This window comes from Oncorhynchus nerka, linkage group LG4, assembly GCF_034236695.1.
Source record: "Oncorhynchus nerka isolate Pitt River linkage group LG4, Oner_Uvic_2.0, whole genome shotgun sequence".
Classification (NCBI taxonomy): Eukaryota; Metazoa; Chordata; class Actinopteri; order Salmoniformes; family Salmonidae; genus Oncorhynchus; species Oncorhynchus nerka.
Window position 1 is genome coordinate 30,435,379 of NC_088399.1, and position 21,997 is coordinate 30,457,375.

General features: G+C 43.5%; 2 protein-coding genes across 2 annotated transcripts in view; both read right to left on the reverse strand.

Moving 5' to 3' along the window:
- LOC115121845 (cytospin-A-like) overlaps window positions 1-2,453 on the reverse strand; it is a 37,391-nt gene extending 34,938 nt beyond the window's left edge. Inside the window, exon 1 of the mRNA XM_029650989.2 lies at window positions 2,213-2,453. The gene's annotated coding sequence lies outside the window, so the exon portion shown is untranslated. The remainder of the gene's footprint in view (window positions 1-2,212) is intronic.
- A 433-nt stretch (window positions 2,454-2,886) lies between these two features.
- bcr (BCR activator of RhoGEF and GTPase) overlaps window positions 2,887-21,997 on the reverse strand; it is a 197,454-nt gene continuing 178,343 nt past the window's right edge. The window contains exons 19-23 of the mRNA XM_065017443.1: window positions 17,918-18,057; window positions 16,840-16,974; window positions 12,191-12,296; window positions 7,116-7,278; window positions 2,887-7,033 (exon numbers count right to left, since the gene is read on the reverse strand). Of these exons, the coding sequence (XP_064873515.1) occupies window positions 6,944-7,033; window positions 7,116-7,278; window positions 12,191-12,296; window positions 16,840-16,974; window positions 17,918-18,057 (634 nt within the window). The 3' untranslated portion in view covers window positions 2,887-6,943. The remainder of the gene's footprint in view (window positions 7,034-7,115; window positions 7,279-12,190; window positions 12,297-16,839; window positions 16,975-17,917; window positions 18,058-21,997) is intronic.

The following is a 21,997-nucleotide window of genomic DNA, read 5'->3' on the forward strand; positions in this document are numbered from 1 at the left end:
AATGAGGGAGTAACACACACACAGACAACAGAACACGTATAGCCAACTCAGGAAATGAGGGAGTAACACACACACAGACAACAGAACACGTATAGCCAACTCAGGAAATGAGGGAGTAACACACACACAGACAACAGAACACGTATAGCCAACTCAGGAAATGAGGGAGTAACACACACACAGACAACAGAACACGTATAGCCAACTCAGGAAATGAGGGAGTAACACACACACAGACAACAGAACACGTATAGCCAACTCAGGAAAGGGCAGTCAGATACCAGATGTGTTTCTGTTGTTTCAAGTCCATGTGTTAAAAAGCTTTACCTGTTAACTGCAACATCAAATGCAACTGTTGGTCTGAAATATAGCCTATTCTTTTAAAGCTTTCTCAATGCACTCTTAGCCTACAACTTGAATCAGTAGCCTAAGATTAAAACCAATTTGAAAATAATATGATCACAGTGGACAGCCCAAGGGTGAGCCAGCGTCTAATGACCGAGCCTGACCTTGAGTGAACAACTGACTTGGTAAAAGTCTGAGCTTAGGCTGGTGTCTTTGGATCCCCACTGAGTCTGGCTGACTGTCATTTCCTATTGACCTAATTAAAGCCAATACTAAATCAGACCAGATAGATACTGGAGGAAGTGAGGGGGGACTATGAATGCATCGTATGGTTTGTACAAGGCCAATATAGATTAGTGCTGCTGAGGGTGGAGACCAGACAAACGTTTGACACAACCACCAGGAAACAACCCTAGAAAGCAAAGAGAGACAGAGGTTGGTTGGGGGGGGGGGTTGATATGTGGAGCCGGAAGAAAATGATTGCTGACTAACAGATTGAGCTTTGCTTGAGTGTGACTCTCAGTATTTTACACAGGACGGTAACAACTGCTTGTAGGCCCTAACCCTGCTGAATACCACAAATGAACCTTGTTCACTATGGCAGGGGTAGGATGCAGAGGTGCCAGGTTTTCAAAACACTGCTGTCTGTTTTAAGAGATTATTTACAGCACCAGATGGCTCCTGACAGATCTCATATCAAGGTTTAATGGGCAGAACACCGTGTTGAGCATCACAGAAGAGGAATACATAAAGAATATTGTCACGAAAAGCCAGATCATCCACAAGGCAAAGAAAAATATGATTCCAGTGTTTCCCCTATATGCATTTAGCAGTGGCGCTGATTCACTGTCCATGCTACGATTACATAGATAGAGAACAGGCCTCGGCTACATTTGCTGCTCCACAAGAATAAAACCACACTGACTGGATAGTCTCTCTACTGCCTCAAATTCCTCATCTTGCTCCTAAAACCGATGACCCTATAACACTGGCCCTCCATTCTTCTCCCTTTCCCCCATAGCTTTAATAACACAAGCTGAAACCCCTTCCCCCATGTCCAGGGACCTCACGCAGGTTTGGAGGAATGTTGGGGATTTTTGGGGACATTGTGTGGCCCGGAATGTGCTGCAGGCAGCAAAAGTCAATACCAGTTGTCTGCTCAATAAACTATGTTAATTGCTTGCCAGACTGTGATTTTTACTGCACCATGTCAAATGATCCTTCATGGCAGTTACTATTTATTAATCTCAATCTATTCCAGGCTGCAGAATGCCACTAGAAGTAGCTAACTAATAAGGCTTAGTGTGACATGTAATGATCACAACAGTCCCAATATATATTTGGTGGTTGCAGCTAAATGAGCATGACTACTCAAGAGACACATCTCCTTCACACAGTGTGAAACATCACATGAATGATAAATAGTTTGACAGGTTACTGATAGTGGACACACTACCATGGCTGGCAGAACACACTACTATGATGTCAACCCTATTCTGACTTTATGCAATGTGATAGTATGGCTGCAATATAAATTGTGTCTCAAATTGGTCAAAATGAGTGGATCTTTCTTTACCCTAACCCTTCTCATCTTTGTTAGGAGGGGAGGAAAGTAACTAGCTAACGAAATTAAAAAACAACAGTAATGTTATTATATTTTGTTATCTAGCATACTATTTAGTTAGCTAGGTAGATATGTATCGTTTCTATACATGGTAATTATCAGACACTGCTGGCTCGATGAAGTTACTGTAAGGTTAGCTAGCTACGTTAACTCGTTAGCTAGCTAGCTAGCCACCTACAATACATGCAGCTAGCTAGTTACACACAAGCAATCACAATTTGAAAAACATCTAACACATGTTACCTGGAATTCTTTGGTAGAGATAATCGAATGACTCGGATACCATCGGTTACAATTTGCAGTTATTGGTCATTTCATGCACTCCATCCTCGGCGTCCCTGCCCCTTGATATTCTCCATTGACAGGACACACAGCATGAGCATTCCTGATTAATGGTTGGAACTGTAGGACGTCGCTGACAGATCCCTCTCCACGTCCTTTTTGGAATGTAGCAAATTATATGGTGGGGGCCATTACGACGAGGGTCCTAGGTGTTCTCTGATGCACATGTCGAGGAAAAAATGTGCTAATAATGACATGTAGTGAATCTGTGATGTGGTGATATGTATGCGATCTGTAAAATCTAGTAGGGTCCAGGTCAAGATATGCTCAATTGAAGATATAAGGCATTACCATATATTTTTTTACATAGATACCGATTTTATTTAACATTTTGTGTACAGAGGCTGCAAATGCCTTCCAAACATGTATTTTCCTCAGACTACAGTATCCCTTTTTACAGACTCATTACATAACATGTATGTTGACCAGAAGGAAATAAATCTAAATTGAAAAACAGAAAAAAGGTCAAATTAATTGTTTTGTGGATGACCAGCAAGTACCATCATTTTAGCTTCACACAGTTAACTAGAAAATGTGGAATAAAACACACATATTCCCAAGATGTCAAAACATGGTTTCAGGTCATTTAAAATACGTTTAATAAGGGAGTGAATTATAATAAACTATTGCCAGGCTCATGTCAACTTACAAGGACTGAAAGAATGAATATTCATTCATCATACAGTATGCATACACTGAAATGCTAAAGTCGTACATAGAGTAATATATTCCATATTTTTAGACTTTAAAACATAGTACACATATTTAGAATAATCTTATGTTGCCATATATGACTTTGTTGTGAAAGAGGCAGGGTAAGTGACTAGCCCTATGAAGAATCACACTGACAATCAATAACCAAGTTCTCTTTCAGTTGAAGCCTAATTACTCAACTGTTTTATTAACATGATTAATCCTAAATGTATTGATGAACATCACAATAAATAAACCTAAGAACCCAATGCCTCTAGTATGATACATACAATACATATTGTACAACCATAAGACAAGGTTAGAGAGGTGACTAACCTATATAAACTCAAATAACCTTCATCTTTCCTTGCAAATGTTTTTCCAAACCACAGAAAATGTCCTAAAGCATCACAGTGGGCAGTCTGGAGTAAAACCAAAAGGAACTGAAAGTGCAAGCCCCTCCAAATTAGATCATGTTTTGGATTAGTGACGTGTTGATACATACAGTAGTTAAAGTTAGGACAGCAGATGGTTACAAACTGTTTGGCAGTTATTTGAAAAAACAAAGTACATCTTGCAAATGAATGATACACAGCATAGCATAGAGCCTTGAGAGATATTATCTATATATGAGTCATATAACATGACAGTGAATTTTGAAAGTGTCCTCCTTCTACAAGTATAGATACCACTTTGCTACTACTAATATATTTTTCCTTCAGATGAGGGTATTCATCTCCGTAAATACAGTAGACTTCATTTTACACAGAACTGGAACAGAAAAGCTGAAAATGAGTTATTTTTGCTAATGTTGACAGAGCTAAAGCAGAGTGAGGGTTATTGACTAAGCATTTGTGTGTCTGTCTCGTATGATTGCAAACATGAATTGGGCTTAGCTTGGTATCATAATATTCCGACAAGATCTCCCACACAGGCTAATAGTACCATGAAGTGCGATACCAAACTCTACGTTCATGTATTGGTCTCAAAATAGGTGCCTTAAGGACAGGTCTGTTTTCAGCACTCCAGTAAGTCTCCTTACAGCAATTCCACTGACACATTGAAATCAGCGGCATACGCTCTGAATAAAAGCTGTGACGCAGAGGCGCAATGGAGCAGAGCGGGTCACATTGAGCACCAATGATATAAATCAAAGAGATCGAAATGAATGGTGAATGCACTGCCTTTCTCTCTCATAACCAATGGCTTCCTCCAATGTGCAGTTGTGTGTATGGGACATGTGAGGATATATTAGGACAAAATGTGTTACTAAAATGATGACTATGGCTATTAACTGGAGCTGATTTAGTTGATATGTTAGCATATGGATAAGTCTGGATTTGAAACGTTATGTCTTAATTCTACTTTTTTTCTTACAGCAAATCGTCCCATTATTTCATTCACTCACTCACGCATGTGTGCACATGAATGTTGCATGTACAACCACACACTCAGATGGCAGATTTTACACTAGCTACTGACCACTGTACAGTCAAAACTGTCGGGAATGTCTCTGCTAACTTCAAAATGTCAGAGTTCTTCATGAAATCTCAGTAGTGCAGACAGCAGTACAGACTGAGTTAGTAAACAAATGACTTGTTAACAATTATCCAGCCAGAATGAAATATCATATCATATCATATTTTAAGCTTGGTTTATCAAAACCAAAACACTTGTTGGTCACTAACATCCTGCAGTCCAATATAGCAATATGTTTATGACAACACACACAAGAAAATGACTTTAATCAAACATGACTACATGCCTGCAGGCACTGAAATTAAAACCATTCTAATATAAATCTTCTCTTTTTTCCTTCTGAACAAAATATTCTAAGAGCATTTTCTTTTTCCATGGCCCTTTGGTGGGTTACTATCAGGCAGACCAGGAGGGAGAAGAGCTTCAGGAAGGGTGTGGAGGGCAGTTAATGACAGCTGTCCAGACACCCTCATAAATATGGGTGAGAAACAGATGGGTCACTTTCATTGAAAAGAGGATAAACAAGTATTCCTTCATAACATCAACAGAATGGTCCACTTTGGCTAAGCATCCACAATTTAGCGCAACTTGTTTGAAACAGGTGAATTATCATGAGAATAACTGTCTCCACCGACACAGCTGTAGAGAGGAAACATGGTATTGTTGTAAGTTGTAGAAAGGGAACATGTTATTATTGTACATTGTAGAGAGGAAACATGGTATTGTTGTTCTGTATACAACTAAATGTACTGTTTTGTATCCTACTTCAGTAACACATGAAGATTTCAGGGTGGGTGGTTAGGGACTGGAACACTCAAACACATGAAGATTTCAGGGTGGGTGGTTAGGGACTGGAACACTCAAACACATGAAGATTTCAGGGTGGGTGGTTAGGGACTGGAACACTCAAACACATGAAGATTTCAGGGTGGGTGGTTAGGGACTGGAACACTCGAACACATGAAGATTTCAGGGTGGGTGGTTAGGGACTGGAACACTCAAACACATGAAGATTTCAGGGTGGGTGGTTAGGGACTGGAACACTCAAACACATGAAGAGGGGTTGTGACATTGGCATTCAAAGATGGAGTGTTACCTTAATGATGGATACATGGCTAACATTAGGCTGGACAAAACTGCAGTTATGCCCACAACAAGGCTACATCCTGGTTACATAGGCAGCATATGATCTCCCATCACCTCAGACCTCCAGGACTCAAGTCTGTAACCTATACCACCTTCATCAAATCAAAACAAACACATAGAAAAAAACATTGATTTCTGCCCCCCCCTTTTTCTTAATAAATTATAATCATAACAAATAAAACAATTACAGCATTATGTACATACTGTACTGTATCTGTAAATACAATAGTTAAATTTTATCCCAAACAACAGATCATTTTGGCAAGATCTCCTATGTTACCATGAGGACATCCCCGGACTAAGGATATGAACGCAGACAAACTCCTATGTTAGAAAATCTATTGCTTCCTGGGTATTTAAGCTGAGGACTACTTGAAACACAAAGAACACAAATAGAGGGAATTGCTTTATGGTCCAAACTGTAGGCAGTCTTATTATAACTGATAGATAATCTGTTTCTGTCGACTGTTCCTATTTCACAAATGCCTTTGTTGCAGTCTCCCCATCTCTGCCTTTGTCCAAGGTTTGTTTACCTTGTAAACACTTTGTTGTTGTTGTGAGTGGTGGATTCCTGGGACACACAAATAGACTGGTGATCCTGGCAGCTCTGGATGTTCCTCTTTAAAAGTCTTCAGAGAACCCAGATGTTCCTTTTCAACACAACTCTCGTAGCGTTGTGGTCCTAATGTATCATGTGTAAAACATACGGTTTGAATCTCTTCAGCAGTGGATTAAGAAATAACTCAACATTTGAAAAGGCTAAACAAAACGCTGTGCAGGCCCTGCCTGTTTTTCTGCCTACAAAGCAGAAGCCAATAGCAACAAAAAAAAGGAAAACCTTGGACACTCTTTTCCCCTACATGCTGATCAGACTCAAATTGAAGTGTTTCATTTATGGTTGCAGCAGGCATGTTCAATAGTGGCATTCATTCCATACACCGTACACAAGCTGTGGAGCTTCGACGTGAGAGCGAAGAGACAGAGCGAGAAGAGGAGGATATGATGCATCAGAGAGGCACAAAGAGTCACACTGGCTATTGGGTGTGATGTATTAATGCGTTATCATCATCAGATATGTGTGGTACAACAGAGGATTGGTGTCCACCCTCTTGTTCTCAGAGGGATGGTGGCGCCCTCTGCAAGATATGTCCAGAATCAGTGCAGAATACATCTCCTGCTGCAGTCCAGCAAAGGCCATTCTCACTCTCAGTAGCCTTCCCAAATGGACATACTGTACTGTAGACTCAGTTTGAGTCGACGTCTCTATCACAGCCTCTCTCTCCCATTGTCATCATGATGGGAACCTGTGGAACACTACACTTCGGTGGAGAAGAGGATGCTCTGACGCTTACTGTCCGGCGTGGGGATGGTCTCCAGCTGGAGGAAGTACAGCAACACCTGGACCTGGAGGGACAGACGGACAGTTAGAGGGACCTCAATATCAAAGAAGAGGGATGGGGTGAGGGACAGAGACTATATCGCCTACCTGTGACATGACCTCCAGGGACCAGCTGTCTCCCATGCTGATAGGCTGCGTGGGGTTGGTGGGGATCTTGCTGTCCTTCTCTGCAGGCCGCAGCAGGGTGGGGCCAAACACCGTGGCCAGGTTGTGGAGGGACATCTTGTTGATGCTCTCCTTGTCAGCCACCCTGGGGAGCAGAGAGAGACAGAGGGTGAATGGTGGCTCATGGTAATACACCAAGTGAAAGGACCTAATAATCACTGTATTACTTATTCAAAGAAAGAGCAGTAAGTCGTCCTGTCGTGTCGTGTCCCTTGTATATATCGTTTCTTTTTCGTTTTTACATATTTTTCTTCGCATATCTCTTTAAAAACATTTTGCTAAACCTAAGCTTCCAAATACTCTCCTGCAACCCGCCTCACCCAATGTAGCTATTTTTCCTAAAGTATTTATATTTACTTCGGAACCGGAACCCCTCAACTGAAGCTAGCCAGCTAACCACCAGCTATGCTAGCGGTCTTCAGCTAACCGGTCATCAGCTAACCTTTAGCTCGGAAAGCTCTCGCCAGTTCGAACAACGCGACTCTAACCAGAGCATAACGGACCTATTTATTTTTCATCCCCGGATTCTCACCGCAAACGGAACATTTTTCAGCTGGATCTTCACAACTAGCTATCTAGCTAAACCGCAACCCCGGATGATTACTCCTGGCTAGCGTTTCCACCCACTTAGCTTGAAGCTAGCCCGGCCAGAGCACCTGTGCTACCACCGTAGCATACTCCTGGGCTACAATACCCGGGCCCACGACCGGTCTATCGATGTCACCACATGAAGAGGAATAAACAGACTCACCCCATCGCGACGTCCCCCAAAGGCTAACTCTCTAGCCCTTGCTATCTCCTTGCTTGCTAATTCGGCCTGCTAACTGCTAGCTTGTTTAGCTCCGGTCCGCTAACTGCTACCTTGTTTAGCCCCGGCCTACGAACTGTTAGCTTGTTAGCACAGGCCTGCTAACCGTCTGAATCGCCGCGTCCCAAACACTCACTGGACCCATATTTACTTTCTATCTCTTTTTCGATTTTTAATTTGTTTATACCTTCCGGAAACCTGCCTCACCCAATGTGATACGGAATCGCTATTATTTTTAATTTTTAGAACACACTCAAGAACCTCCAGAAGCTCACCAGCTAACTAGCTACAAGCTATTTAGTCATTGCTAGTTTTTTTTAACCTGGATAACACTCGCAAGTCCAGCTTCCCTGCCCCATCCACCGCTGCCCCCTGGACACTGATCTCTTGGCTACATAGCTGATGCACGCTGGACTGTCCATTAATCACGGTACTCCATTCTGCTTGTTTGTTTTATCTGTCGGCCCCGTTGCCTAGTCAACGCCATTTTACCTGCTGTTGTTGTGCTAGCTGATTAGCTGTTGTTGTCTCACCTACTGTTTTAGCTAGCTTTCCCAATTCAACACCTGTGATTACTGTATGCCTCGCTGTATGTCTCTCTCAAATGTCAATATGCCTTGTATACTGTTGTTCAGGTTAGTTATCATTGTTTTAGTTCACAATGGAGCCCCTAGTTCCACTCTTCATACCCCTGATATCTCCTTTGTCCCACCTCCCACACATGTGGTGACCTCACCCATTACAACCAGCACGTCCAGAGATACAACCTCTCTCATCATCACCCAGTGCCTGGGCTTACCTCCGCTGTACCCGCACCCCACCATACCCCTGTCTGCGCATTATGCCCTGAATATATTCTACCATGCCCAGAAACCTGCTCCTCTTATTCTCTGTCCCCAACGCTCTAGGCGACCAGTTTTGATAGCCTTTAGCCGCACCCTCATACTACTCCTTCTCTGTTCCGCGGGTGATGTGGAGGTAAACCCAGGCCCTGCATGTCCCCAGGCACTCTCATTTGTTGACTTCTGTGATCGAAAAAGCCTTGGTTTCATGCATGTCAACATCAGAAGCCTCCTCCCTAAGTTTGTTTTACTCACTGCTTTAGCACACTCTGCTAACCCTGATGTCCTTGCCGTGTCTGAATCCTGGCTCAGGAAGGCCACCAAATATTCAGAGATTTCCATACCCTACTATAACATCTTCCGTCAAGATAGAACTGCCAAAGGGGGAGGAGTTGCAGTCTACTGCAGAGATAGCCTGCAAAGTAATGTCATACTTTCCAGGTCCATACCCAAACAGTTCGAACTACTAATTTTGAAAATTACTCTCTCCAGAAATAAGTCTCTCACTGTTGCCGCCTGCTACCGACCCCCCCTCAGCTCCCAGCTGTGCCCTGGACACCATTTGTGAATTGATCGCCCCCCATCTAGCTTCAGAGTTTGTTCTGTTAGGTGACCTAAACTGGGATATGCTTAACACCCCGGCAGTCCTACAATCTAAGCTAGATGCCCTCAATCTCACACAAATCATCAAGGAACCCACCAGGTACAACCCTAACTCTGTAAACAAGGGCACCCTCATAGACGTCATCCTGACCAACTGGCCCTCCAAATACACCTCCGCTGTCTTCAACCAGGATCTCAGCGATCACTGCCTCATTGCCTGTATCCGCTACGGAGCCGCAGTCAAACGACCACCCCTCATCACTGTCAAACGCTCCCTAAAACACTTCTGTGAGCAGGCCTTTCTAATCGACCTGGCCCGGGTATCCTGGAAGGACATTGACCTCATCCCGTCAGTTGAGGATGCCTGGTCATTCTTTAAAAGTAACTTCCTCACCATTTTAGATAAGCATGCTCCGTTCAAAAAATGCAGAACTAAGAACAGATACAGCCCTTGGTTCACTCCAGTCCTGACTGCCCTCGACCAGCACAAAAACATCCTGTGGCGGACTGCAATAGCATCGAATAGTCCCCGCGATATGCAACTGTTCAGGGAAGTCAGGAACCAATACACGCAGTCAGTCAGGAAAGCAAAGGCCAGCTTCTTCAGGCAGAAGTTTGCATCCTGTAGCTCCAACTCCAAAAAGTTCTGGGACACTGTGAAGTCCATGGAGAACAAGAGCACCTCCTCCCAGCTGCCCACTGCACTGAGGCTAGGTAACACGGTCACCACCGATAAATCCATGATTATCGAAAACTTCAATAAGCATTTCTCAACGGCTGGCCATGCCTTCCGCCTGGCTACTCCAACCTCGGCCAACAGCTCCGCCCCTTATCGGCAGACTCAGTAGCCTCGGTTTTTCGGATGACTGCCTTGCCTGGTTCACCAATTACTTTGCAGACAGAGTTCAGTGTGTCAAATCGGAGGGCATGCTGTCCGGTCCTCTGGCAGTCTCTATGGGGGTGCCACAGGGTTCAATTCTCGGGCCGACTCTTTTCTTTGTATATATCAATGATGTTGCTCTTGCTGCGGGCGATTCCCTGATCCACCTCTACGCAGACGACACCATTCTATATACTTTCGGCCCGTCATTGGACACTGTGCTATCTAACCTCCAAACGAGCTTCAATGCCATACAACACTCCTTCCGTGGCCTCCAACTGCTCTTAAACGCTAGTAAAACCAAATGCATGCTTTTCAACCGATCGCTGCCTGCACCCGCATGCCCGACTAGCATCACCACCCTGGATGGTTCCGACCTTGAATATGTGGACATCTATAAGTACCTAGGTGTCTGGCTAGACTGCAAACTCTCCTTCCAGACTCATATCAAACATCTCCAATCAAAAATCAAATCAAGAGTCGGCTTTCTATTCCGCAACAAAGCCTCCTTCACTCACGGCGCCAAGCTTACCCTAGTAAAACTGACTATCCTACCGATCCTCGACTTCGGCGATGTCATCTACAAAATGGCTTCCAACACTCTACTCAGCAAACTGGATGCAGTTTATCACAGTGCCATCCGTTTTGTCACTAAAGCACCTTATAACACCCACCACTGCGACTTGTATGCTCTAGTCGGCTGGCCCTCGCTATATATTCGTCGCCAGACCCACTGGCTCCAGGTCATCTACAAGTCCATGCTAGGTAAAGCTCCGCCTTATCTCAGTTCACTGGTCATGATGGCAACACCCATCCGTAGCACGCGCTCCAGCAGGTGTATCTCACTGATCATCCCTAAAGCCAACACCTCATTTGGCCGCCTTTCGTTCCAGTACTCTGCTGCCTGTGACTGGAACGAATTGCAAAAATCGCTGAAGTTGGAGACTTTTATCTCCCTCACCAACTTCAAACATCAGCTATCTGAGCAGCTAACCGATCGCTGCAGCTGTACATAGTCTATCGGCAAATAGCCCACCCATTTTTACCTACCTCATCCCCATACTGTTTTTATTTATTTACTTTTCTGCTCTTTTGCACACCAATATCTCTACCTGTACATGACCATCTGATCATTTATCACTCCAGTGTTAATCTGCAAAATTGTAATTATTCGCCTACCTCCTCATGCATTTTGCACACATTGTATATAGACTCCCCTTTTTTTCTACTGTGTTATTGACTTGTTAATTGTTTACTCCATGTGTAACTCTGTGTTGTCTGTTCACACTGCTATGCTTTATCTTGGCCAGGTCGCAGTTGAAAATGAGAACTTGTTCTCAACTAGCCTACCTGGTTAAATAAAGGTGAAATAAAATAAAAAGTTTGGGATCTGCTTGTCTCTAAATGCCTGTGTTTGTCTGTACATAGCTCTATGTCTGTGGTAGCGCTATGACTGTGGTAGCTCTATGTCTGTGGTAGCGCTATGTCTGTGGTAGCGCTATGTCTGTGGTAGCTCTATGTCTGTGGTAGCTCTGTCTGTGGTAGCGGTATGACTGTGGTAGCGCTTTGTCTGTGGTAGCTCTATGACTGTGGTAGCTCTATGACTGTGGTAGCTCTATGACTGTGGTAGCGCTATGACTGTGGTAGCGCTATGACTGTGGTAGCGCTTTGTCTGTGGTAGCTCTATGTCTGTGGTAGCTCTATGTCTGTGGTAGCGCTATGACTGTGGTAGCGCTTTGTCTGTGGTAGCTCTATGACTGTGGTAATTCTATGACTGTGGTAGCTCTATGTCTGTGGTAGCTCTATGACTGTGGTAGCTCTATGACTGTGGTAGTTCTATGACTGTGTGTCTGTCTGTGTGTACCTCTTCAAGTGATCCAGAAGGAAGAGGAATGTAACCAGGTTAGGTTCTGGCAGTGACAGCAGTAGATTCAGCATGCAGCTCTCTTTGGCAACGCTGTCAGACAGGGCTGCAGACAGAGAGACAGACATTCACACATTAAACTGAGTGCTAAATTATACCATGATAATATTATACAGTGAGGGAAAAAAGTATTTGATCCCCTGCTGATTTTGTACGTTTGCCCACTGACAAAGAAATGATACATCTATAATTTTAATGGTAGGTTTATTTGAACAGTGAGAGACAGAATAAAACAAAAAAATCTAGAAATCTTAATGAGGGAAATAAGTATTTGACCCCCTCTCAATCAGAAATATTTCTGGCTCCCAGGTGTCTTTTATACAGGTAACGAGCTGAGATTAGGAGCACACTCTTAAAGGGAGTGCTCCTAATCTCAGCTTGTTACCTGTATAAAAGACACCTGTCCACAGAAGCAATCAATCAGATTCCAAACTCTCCACCATGGCCAAGACCAAAGAGCTCTCCAAGGATGTCAGGGATTGTAGACCTACACAAGGCTGGAATGGGCAACAAGACCATTGCCAAGCAGCTTGGTGAGAAGGTGACAACATTTGGTACGATTATTCGCAAATGGAAGAAACACAAAAGAACTGTCAATCTCCCTCGGCCTGGGGCTCCATGCAAGATCTCACCTCGTGGAGTTGCAATGATCATGAGAACGGTGAGGAATCAGGAACTACACGGGAGGATCTTGTCAATGATCTCAAGGCAGCTGGGACCATAGTCACAAAGAAAACAATTGGTAACACACTACACCGTGAAGGACTGAAATCCTGCAGCGCCCACAAGGTCCCCCTGCTCAAGAAAGCACATATACATGCCCGTCTGAAGTTTGCCAATGAACACCTGAATGATTCAGAGGACAACTGGGTGAATGTGTTGTGGTCAGATGAGACCGAAATCGAGCTCTTTGGCATCAACTCAACTTGCCTTATTTGGGGGAGGAGGAATGCTGCCTATGACCCCAAGAACACCATCCCCACCATCAAACATGAAGGTTTGCATTATGCTTTGGTGGTGTTTTTCTGCTAAGGGGACAGGACAACTTCACCGCATCAAAGGGACGATGGACGGGGCCATGTACCGTCAAATCTTGGGTGAGAACCTCCTTCCCTCAGCCAGGGCATTGAAAAATGGGTCGTGGATGGGTATTCCAGCATGAAAATGACCCAAAACACACGGCCAAGGCAACAAAGGAGTGGCTCAAGAAGAAGCACATTAAGGTCCTGGAGTGGCCTAACCAGTCTCCAGACCTTAATCCCATAGAAAATCTGTGGAGGGAGCTGAAGGTTCGAGTTGCCAAACGTCAGCCTCGAAACCTTAATGACATGGAGAAGGTCTGCAAAGAGGAGTGGGACAAAATCCCTCCTGAGATGTGTGCAAAGCTGGTGGCCAACTAACCTCTGTGATTGCCAACAAAGGTTTTGCCACCAAGTACTAAGTCATGTTTTGCAGAAGGGTCAAATACTTAGTTCCCTCATTAAAATGCAAATCAATTTATAACATTTTTGACATGCGTTTTTCTGGATTTTGTTGTTGTTATTCTGTTCAAATAAACCTACCATTAAATTATAGACTGATAATTTCTTTGTCAGTGGGCAAACGTAAAAAAATCAGCAGGGAATCAAAAACTTTTTTCCCTCACTCTAGGTACAGTACCAGTCAAAAGTTTGGACACACCTACTCATTCAAGGATTTCTTTATTTGTACTATTTTCTACATTCTACATTCTATAATAGTTAAGACATCACAACTATGAAATGACTCATATTAAATCATGTAGTAAGCAAAAAAAAGTTAAACAAATGTTATATTTGAGATTCTTCAAAGTAGCCACCCTTTGCCTTGACAGCTTTGCACACTCTTGGCATTCTCTCAACCAGCTTCATGAGGTAGTCAGTCACCTGGAATAAATTTAATTAATTTGTGGAATATCTTTCCTTCTTAATTGAGCAAATCAGTTGTGTTGTGACAAGGTAGGGGCGGTATACATAAGATATGTCCATATTATGGCAAGAACAGCTCAAATAAGCAAAGAGAAACGACAGTCCATCATTACTTTAAGACATGAAGATCAGAACATTTCAAGAACTTTGAAAAAATGTTCAAGTGCAGTTGCTATAATGAAACTGGCTCTCATGAGGACCACCATAGTAAAGGAAGACCCAGAGTTACCTCTGCTGCAGATGATAAGATCATTAGAGTTAACTGTATCTCAGATTGCAGCCCAAATAAATACTTCACAGAGTTAAAGTAACAGACATCTAAAAATCAGCTGTTCAGAGGAGACTGCGTGTATTAAGCCTTCATGGTCGAATTGCTGCAAAGAAACCACTGCTAAAGGACACCAATAAGAAGAAGAGACTTGCTTGGGCCAAGAAACACAAGCAATGGACATTAGACTGGTGGAAATCTGTCCTTTGGTCTGATGAGTCCAAATTTGAGATTTTTGGTTCCAACCCCCGCGTCTTTGTGAGACGCAGAGTAGGTGAAAGGATAATCTCCACTAGAGGTCGACCCATTTGGATTTTTCAACGCCGATACTGATTTTTGGAGGACAAAAAAAAGCCGATACCGGTTAATCGGATGATTTATATATATATATTTTGTAAATAAATGGCAATTACAACAATACTGAATGAACAATGAACACTTTTATTTGAACATAATATAATACATAAATCAAATCAATTTAGTCTCAAATAAATAATTAAACATGTTCAATTTGGTTTAAATAATGCAAAAACACAGTGTTGGAGAAGAAAGTAAAAGTGCAATATGTGCCATGTAAGAAAGCTAACGTTTAAGTTCCTTGCTCAGAACATGAGAACATATGAAAGCTGGTGGTTCCTTATAACATGAGTTCAATATCCACAGTTAAGAAGTTTTAGGTTGTAGTTATTATAGGGCTATTTCTCTCTATACCATTTGTATTTCATATACCTTTGACTATTGGATGTTCTTATGGGCACTTTAGTATTGCCAGCCTAATCTCGGAGGTTGATAGGCTTGAAGTCATAAACAGTGCTGGGAATCAAGCATTGCTAAGAGCTGCTGTTTGAATGAACGCTTACGAGCCTGCTGCTACCTACCACCGCTCAGTCAGAGACTGCTCTATCAAATATCAAATCATATACTTAATTATAATATAATAAACACACAGAAATACGAGCCTTTGGTCATAAATATGGTGAAATCCGGAAATGATCATTTCGAAAATAAAACGTTTATTCTTTCAGTGAAATACGGAACCGTTAGGTATTTTATCGAAAGGGTGGCAATCCTAAGTCTAAATATTGCTGTTACATTGCACAACCTCCAATGTTATGTCATAATTATGTAAAATTGTGGCAAATTAATTACGGTCTTTGTTAGGAATAAATGGCCTTTCAATAGTTTGCAACGAGCCAGGAGGCCCAAACTGTTGCATATACCCTGACTCTGCTTGCACTGAACGCAAGAGAGGTGACACAATTTCCCTAGTTAATATTGCCTGCTAACATGAATTTCTTTTAACTACATATACAGGTTAAAAAATATATACTTGTATATTGATTTTAAGAAAGGCATTGATGTTTATGGTTAGGTACATTGTTGCAACGATTGTGCTTTTTTCGCGAATGCGCTTTTGTTAAATCATCACCCGTTTGGCAAGGTTGAAGTAGGCTGTGCTTCGATAATAAATTAACAGCCACCGCATTGATTATATGCAATGCAGAACAAGCTAGTTAAGTAATATCATCAACCATGTGTAGTTAACTAGTGATTATGTAAAGATTGATTGTTTTTTATAAGATATGTTTAATGCTAGCTAGCAAGTTACCTTGGCTCCTTGCAGCCACAAGGTCCTTTTATGCTGCACTCGCGTAACAGGTGGTCAACCTGCCACGCAGTCTCTCCGTGGCTTGTAATGTAATCGGCCATAATCGGCGTCCAAAAAGGCAGATTACCGATTGTTATGAAAATTTGAAATCGGCCCTAATTAATCGCCCATGCCGATTAATCGGTCGACCTCTAATCTCCACATGTGTGGTTAGCACGTGAAGCATGGAAGAGGAGGTGTGATGGTGTGGGGGTGCATTGCTGGTGACACTGTCAGTGATTTATTTGGAATTCAAGGCACACTTAACCAGCATGGCTACCACAGCATTCTGTAGCGTTACACCATCCCATCTGGTTTGCGCTTAATTGGGAAATTACCCAAAACACACCTCTAGGCTATTTGACCAAGGAGAGTGATGGAGTGCCGTATCAGATTATCTGGCCTCCACAATCACCGCAGAGTGAAGGAAAAGCAACCAACAAGGGCTCAGCATAGGTGGGAACTCCTTCAAGACTGTTGGAAAAGCATTCCTCATGAAGCTGGTTGAGAGAATGCCAAGAGTGTGCAAAGCTGTCAAGGCAAAAAGGGTGGCTACTTTGAAGAACTTAACACTTTTTTGGTTACTGCATGATTCCATGTGTTATTTCATAGTTTAGATTATTCTACAATGTAGAAAATAGTAAAAATAAAGAAAACCCTGGAATGAGTAGGTTGTGACTGGTACTGTATAAGTGGCTGTTGGCCCTGTCAAAGGTCTGTGACTGACCAATGCCTCCTGCGAAGTTGGGGTACAGGTCGTCAGTGAAGAGGGGTTCTGGCAGCTCTCTGAAGTACAGCTTCAGAGTCCCGGCAATGGCGTTCACATCCATCTCACTCATCATCACAGACACGTCTTTGTTGTCTGTGGGAAAGATGGCAATGCTCAGAATGACAGGTAGAAAGTATAGCCATGGCAACAGCGGATGGGGAGGCAGCCAGCCTCTGTTATTTCTGCCATTCACAAAAACACACTGCACCTCAGATCATTGGCAGTAATACATTGGCTGAGGACGCAACATGCCCCCCAAATTAAGCTGTACATGTCATAATCAGAGAAATCACCACACAGGAGTGCACACACACAAACGTCCCTACACACGCACACAAATACACAAAATGCTAACACTAGCACACCCAAACATAGGAATTAGTAAGCCTACACAAGAAAATAAACTGGGTTAAGCACCCAAACTTGACATATGGAAAATGTACCCATGATTCCCAACAATGGAGCACCATAATCGGAAGTTGACCTAAGGGACAGAGCAGGGTAAGGCACATTGATTCTACAGTAGTCAGTCCAATAGACTTGAATTTGCAAGGGAGTGCACAGAGAGGTTAACCTGATGGAACCGGCCTGATTGCGGCATTCATTACTGTATTTCACTTCACGTACAGTGGGGCAAAAAAGTATTTAGTCAGCCACCAATTGTGCAAGTTCTCCCACTTAAAAAGATGAGAGAGGCCTGTAATTTTAATCATAGGTAGACTTCAACTATGACAGACAAAATTAGGCTCATTCAAAATCCTACAATGTGATTTTCTGGATTTTTTCCCCCTCATTTGTCTGTCATAGTTGAAGTGTACCTATGATGAAAATTACAGGCCTCTCATCTTTTTAAGTGGGAGAACTTGCACAATTGGTGGCTGACTAAATACTTTTTTGCCCCACTGTATCTAGGCTGGTTCCACCAAGCTACAGAAAGTCCACAGAGAGTATGCCATATGCTATACTGTAGCCTTTTCCCACTTCCAGGGCTTTATTAAGAGGGGGAGCCAGTGGGAAGTAAGGCCTTGGTACTCACTGGTGTCGAAGGCAGCCTTCAGGACCTGGATGTCTGTAGCCACCCCTGAGACTCGGTAGATGCCCACCTCCTCCATCCCCCTCCGCTCAATCTCCTCCAGACACTGTCTGACGATATAGGGCACCTTGGAGTGCTCCCGTCTGGCATGGGGAAACAGACAGACAGACATGAATAGACAGTCAGACAAATAGACAGACAGACATTAATAGACAGTCAGACAAATAGACAGTCAGACAAATAGACAGACAGACAGACAGACAGACAGACATGAATAGACAGACAGACAGTCAGGCAAATAGACAGACAGACATGAATAGACAGACAGACAGACAGACAGACAGACAGACAGACAGACAGACAGACAGACAGACAGACAGACAGACAGACAGACAGACAGACAGACAGACATGAATGGACAGACAGACAGACAGACAGACAGACAGACAGACAGACAGACAGACAGACAGACAGACAGACAGACAGACAGACAGACAGACAGACAGACAGACAGACAGACAGGAATAGCATACCATGCGGATATTTTTCTGTTGGATGCACAGTTGCACACTAATTGCATCTTTAAATGTAATAGTATCAAAAATATGTGAGCAATTATTAAAACAACAAAAACCTTCCCACTGCCAATGAGGTGTACTGCTGGATGTCACTGCATTGTTGTAGTATGTGAACGCAAAATATAAACACACATTGACGTCCTACTTTATCATGTTTATTATTATCACAACTACCGCTGTGTGTTTTGTTGTGAGTTCACGGACTACAGCGTGCAGGTCGAGCTGGCACTGGCCGGCAGCTCTGCAGTGATGTTTTGTTGTGAGTTCACGGACTACAGCGTGCAGGTCGAGCTGGCACTGGCCGGCAGCTCTGCAGTGATGTTTGTTCTCTGTTGGTGTTATTGGTGACATGCTGTCACTCCAGCCTTAACTGGCCATGCTGTTTAACCTTTTTAGTCCTCTCGTTACTAGCAATCCTCATTAGCATCACTCACCAACATTGGCAACAAACCTAACCTCAACTGCTCTCTCCCACACTCCTCTCTGTCTGTCTGTGTGCCCACTGCCCACTGTACCTTCCCAAGTTCTCTCACGTCACCCCGCTCCTCCGCTCTCTCCACTGGCTTCCAGTTGAAGCTCGCATCCGCTACAAGACCATGGTGCTTGCCTACGGAGCTGTGAGGGGAACGGCACCTCAGTACCTCCAGGCTCTGATCAGGCCCTACACCCAAACAAGGGCACTGCGTTCATCCACCTTTGGCCTGCTCGCCTCCCTACCACTGAGGAAGTACAGTTCCCGCTCAGCCCAGTCAAAACTGTTCGCTGCTCTGGCCCCCCAATGGTGGAACAAACTCCCTCACGACGCCAGGACAGCGGAGTCAATCACCACCTTCCGGAGACACCTGAAACCCCACCTCTTTAAGGAATACCTAGGATAGGATAAAGTAATCCTTCTCACCCCCCTTAAAAGACTTAGATGCACTATTGTAAAGTGGCTGTTCCACTGGATGTCATAAGGTGAAAGCACCAATTTGTAAGTCGCTCTGGATAAGAGCGTCTGCTAAATGACTTAAATGTAATGTAAATGTACCCAGAGCCTACTGCCCATAGTGACCGTGCCGCTGCTGCCAACCGCCCTGCGGAGCATGCTACCAGGCCATGCCAGGTGAGGCCAGGGACAACTGAGGGACTGTCTGAGGATGGGTACACCGCCTGCCAGGTGTCTGCTCAGTGCCCCATGCCAAGGGCCATTAAGACAGTCTCTCCATAGATAGACACTACCACTAAGTATGCATCACCAAAGTGTGCACCATAGGAACACTCAGAGTCTGTGTAAAGTAGTAGTCACAACCAATACTACTTACAAGACCATAAAAGACCACTCTGTATCTATCTAACTGCAGCAAAAGGGAGATCTAGTGGTGGAGGGGCCAACAAGGCAAAAAGGCACGTTAAGAGTAACATCATTGTTTATATTGATTTAGGACTAAAGTACAAACACTCAAGATTAAAAGACTTACACAGTATATTCAGTATACATGAACTAGGTCAACCTGGGAGGTATTTCCCTCATTTACGCTAAGCAAGTGTAGTGTACAGGTCTGTATTAGTGTCTGGAATGATTCTAGACTAATTGTATGCCTAGGGCCTCAGAGCTTGTGTGTATTTTCCAGTAAGGACCCCCCTTCTGTAAAAACCAAACAAATCTCTCCTTTGTTGCTTGGCTATTCTCAGGCAGTGTCCCAAATGGCACCTTCCTCCTTACATAGTGTACTACCTTTGACCATGGCCCATAGCTCTCTGGTCAAAAGTGGTGCACTATATAGGGAGTAGGGTGCCATTTGTGAAAAATATCAGAGGTTTGCAAGATGCTTTGCCAGACTTTTTGTGATCTCTTATCAGACTGAAGAAGGGGAACAGATCAGTTCCTGACCAGGGCTGGTGCATGGGGGAGTGAGTGAGTCATGACATGGAAATGTAGTTGGGATTATCTGGATTGAAAGGCTCACAATCGTCACAGGGGGTCCTGTACGTCCCTCTACCTCCCTTCTCTCCTCCCTCCTCCTTTCCTCAGAGAGATTATCTGGCTGTGTTACAGCAGGCTTTCTGCATGGTTACCATATACAGTTGAAGTCAGAAGTTTACATACACCTTAGCCAAATACATTTAAACTCAGTTTTTCACAATTCCTGACATTTAATCGCAGTAAAAATTCCCTGTCTTAGGCTAGTTAGGATCACCACTTTATTTTAAGAATGTGAAATGTCAGAATAATAGAAGAGAGAATGATTTATTTAAGCTTTTATTTCTTTCATCACATTCCCAGTGGGTCTGAAGTTTACATACTCTCAATTAGCATTTGGTAGCATGGCCTTTAAATTGTTTAACTTGGGTCAAACGTTTCGGGTGGCCTTCCACAAGCTTCCCACAATAAGTTGGGTGAATTTTGGCCCATTCCTCCTGACAGAGCTGGTGTAACAGAGTCAGGTTTGTAGGCCTCCTTGCTCGCACACGCTTGTTCAGTTCTGCTCACACATGTTCAATAGGATTGAGGTCAGGGCTTTGTGATGGCCACTCCAATACCTTGACTTTGTTGTCCTTAAGCCATTTTGCCACAACTTTGGAAGTATGCTTGGGGTCATTGTCCATTTGGAAGACCCATTTGCAACCAAGCTTTAACTTGACTGATGTCTTGAGATGTTGCTTCAATACATCCACATAATTTTCCTTCCTCATGATGACATCTATTTTGTGAAGTGCACCAGTCCCTCCTGCAGCAAAGCACCCCCACAACATGATGCTGCCACCCCCATGCTTCACGGTTGGGATGGTGTTCTTCTGCTTGCAAGCCTCCCCTTTTTTCCTCCAAACATAACGATGGTCATTATGGCCAAACAGTTCTATTTTTTTTTCATCAGACCAGAGGACATTTCTCCAAAAAGTACAATCTTTGTCCCCATGTGCAGTTGCAAACGGTAGTTTGGCTTTTTTATGGTGGTTTTGGAGCAGTGGCTTCTTCCTTGCTGAGTGGCCTTTCAGGTTATGTCGTTATAGGACTCGTTTTACTGTGGATATAGATACTTTTGTACTGGTTTCCTCCAGCATCTTCACAGGGTCCTTTGCTGTTGTTCTGGGATTGATTTGCACTTTTCGCACCAAAGTACGTTCATGTCTAGGAGACAGAACGCGTCTCCTTCCTGAGCGGTATGACGGCTGCGTGGTCCCATGGTGTTTATACTTGCGTACTATTGTTTGTACAGATGAACATGGTACCTTCAGGCGTTTGGAAATTGCTCCCAAGGATGAACCAAACTTGTGGAGGTCTACAATTTTGTTTCTGAGGTCTTGGCTGATTTATTTTGATTTTCCCCATGATGTCAAGCAAAGAGGCACTGAGTTTGAAGGTGGGCCTTGAAATACATCCACGGGTACATCAACAATTGACTCAAATGATGTCAATTAGCCAATCAGAAGCTTCTAAAGCCATAACATTGTTTTCTGGAATTTTCCAAGCTGTTTAAATGCACAGTCAACTTAGTGTATGTAAACTTCTGACCCACTAGAA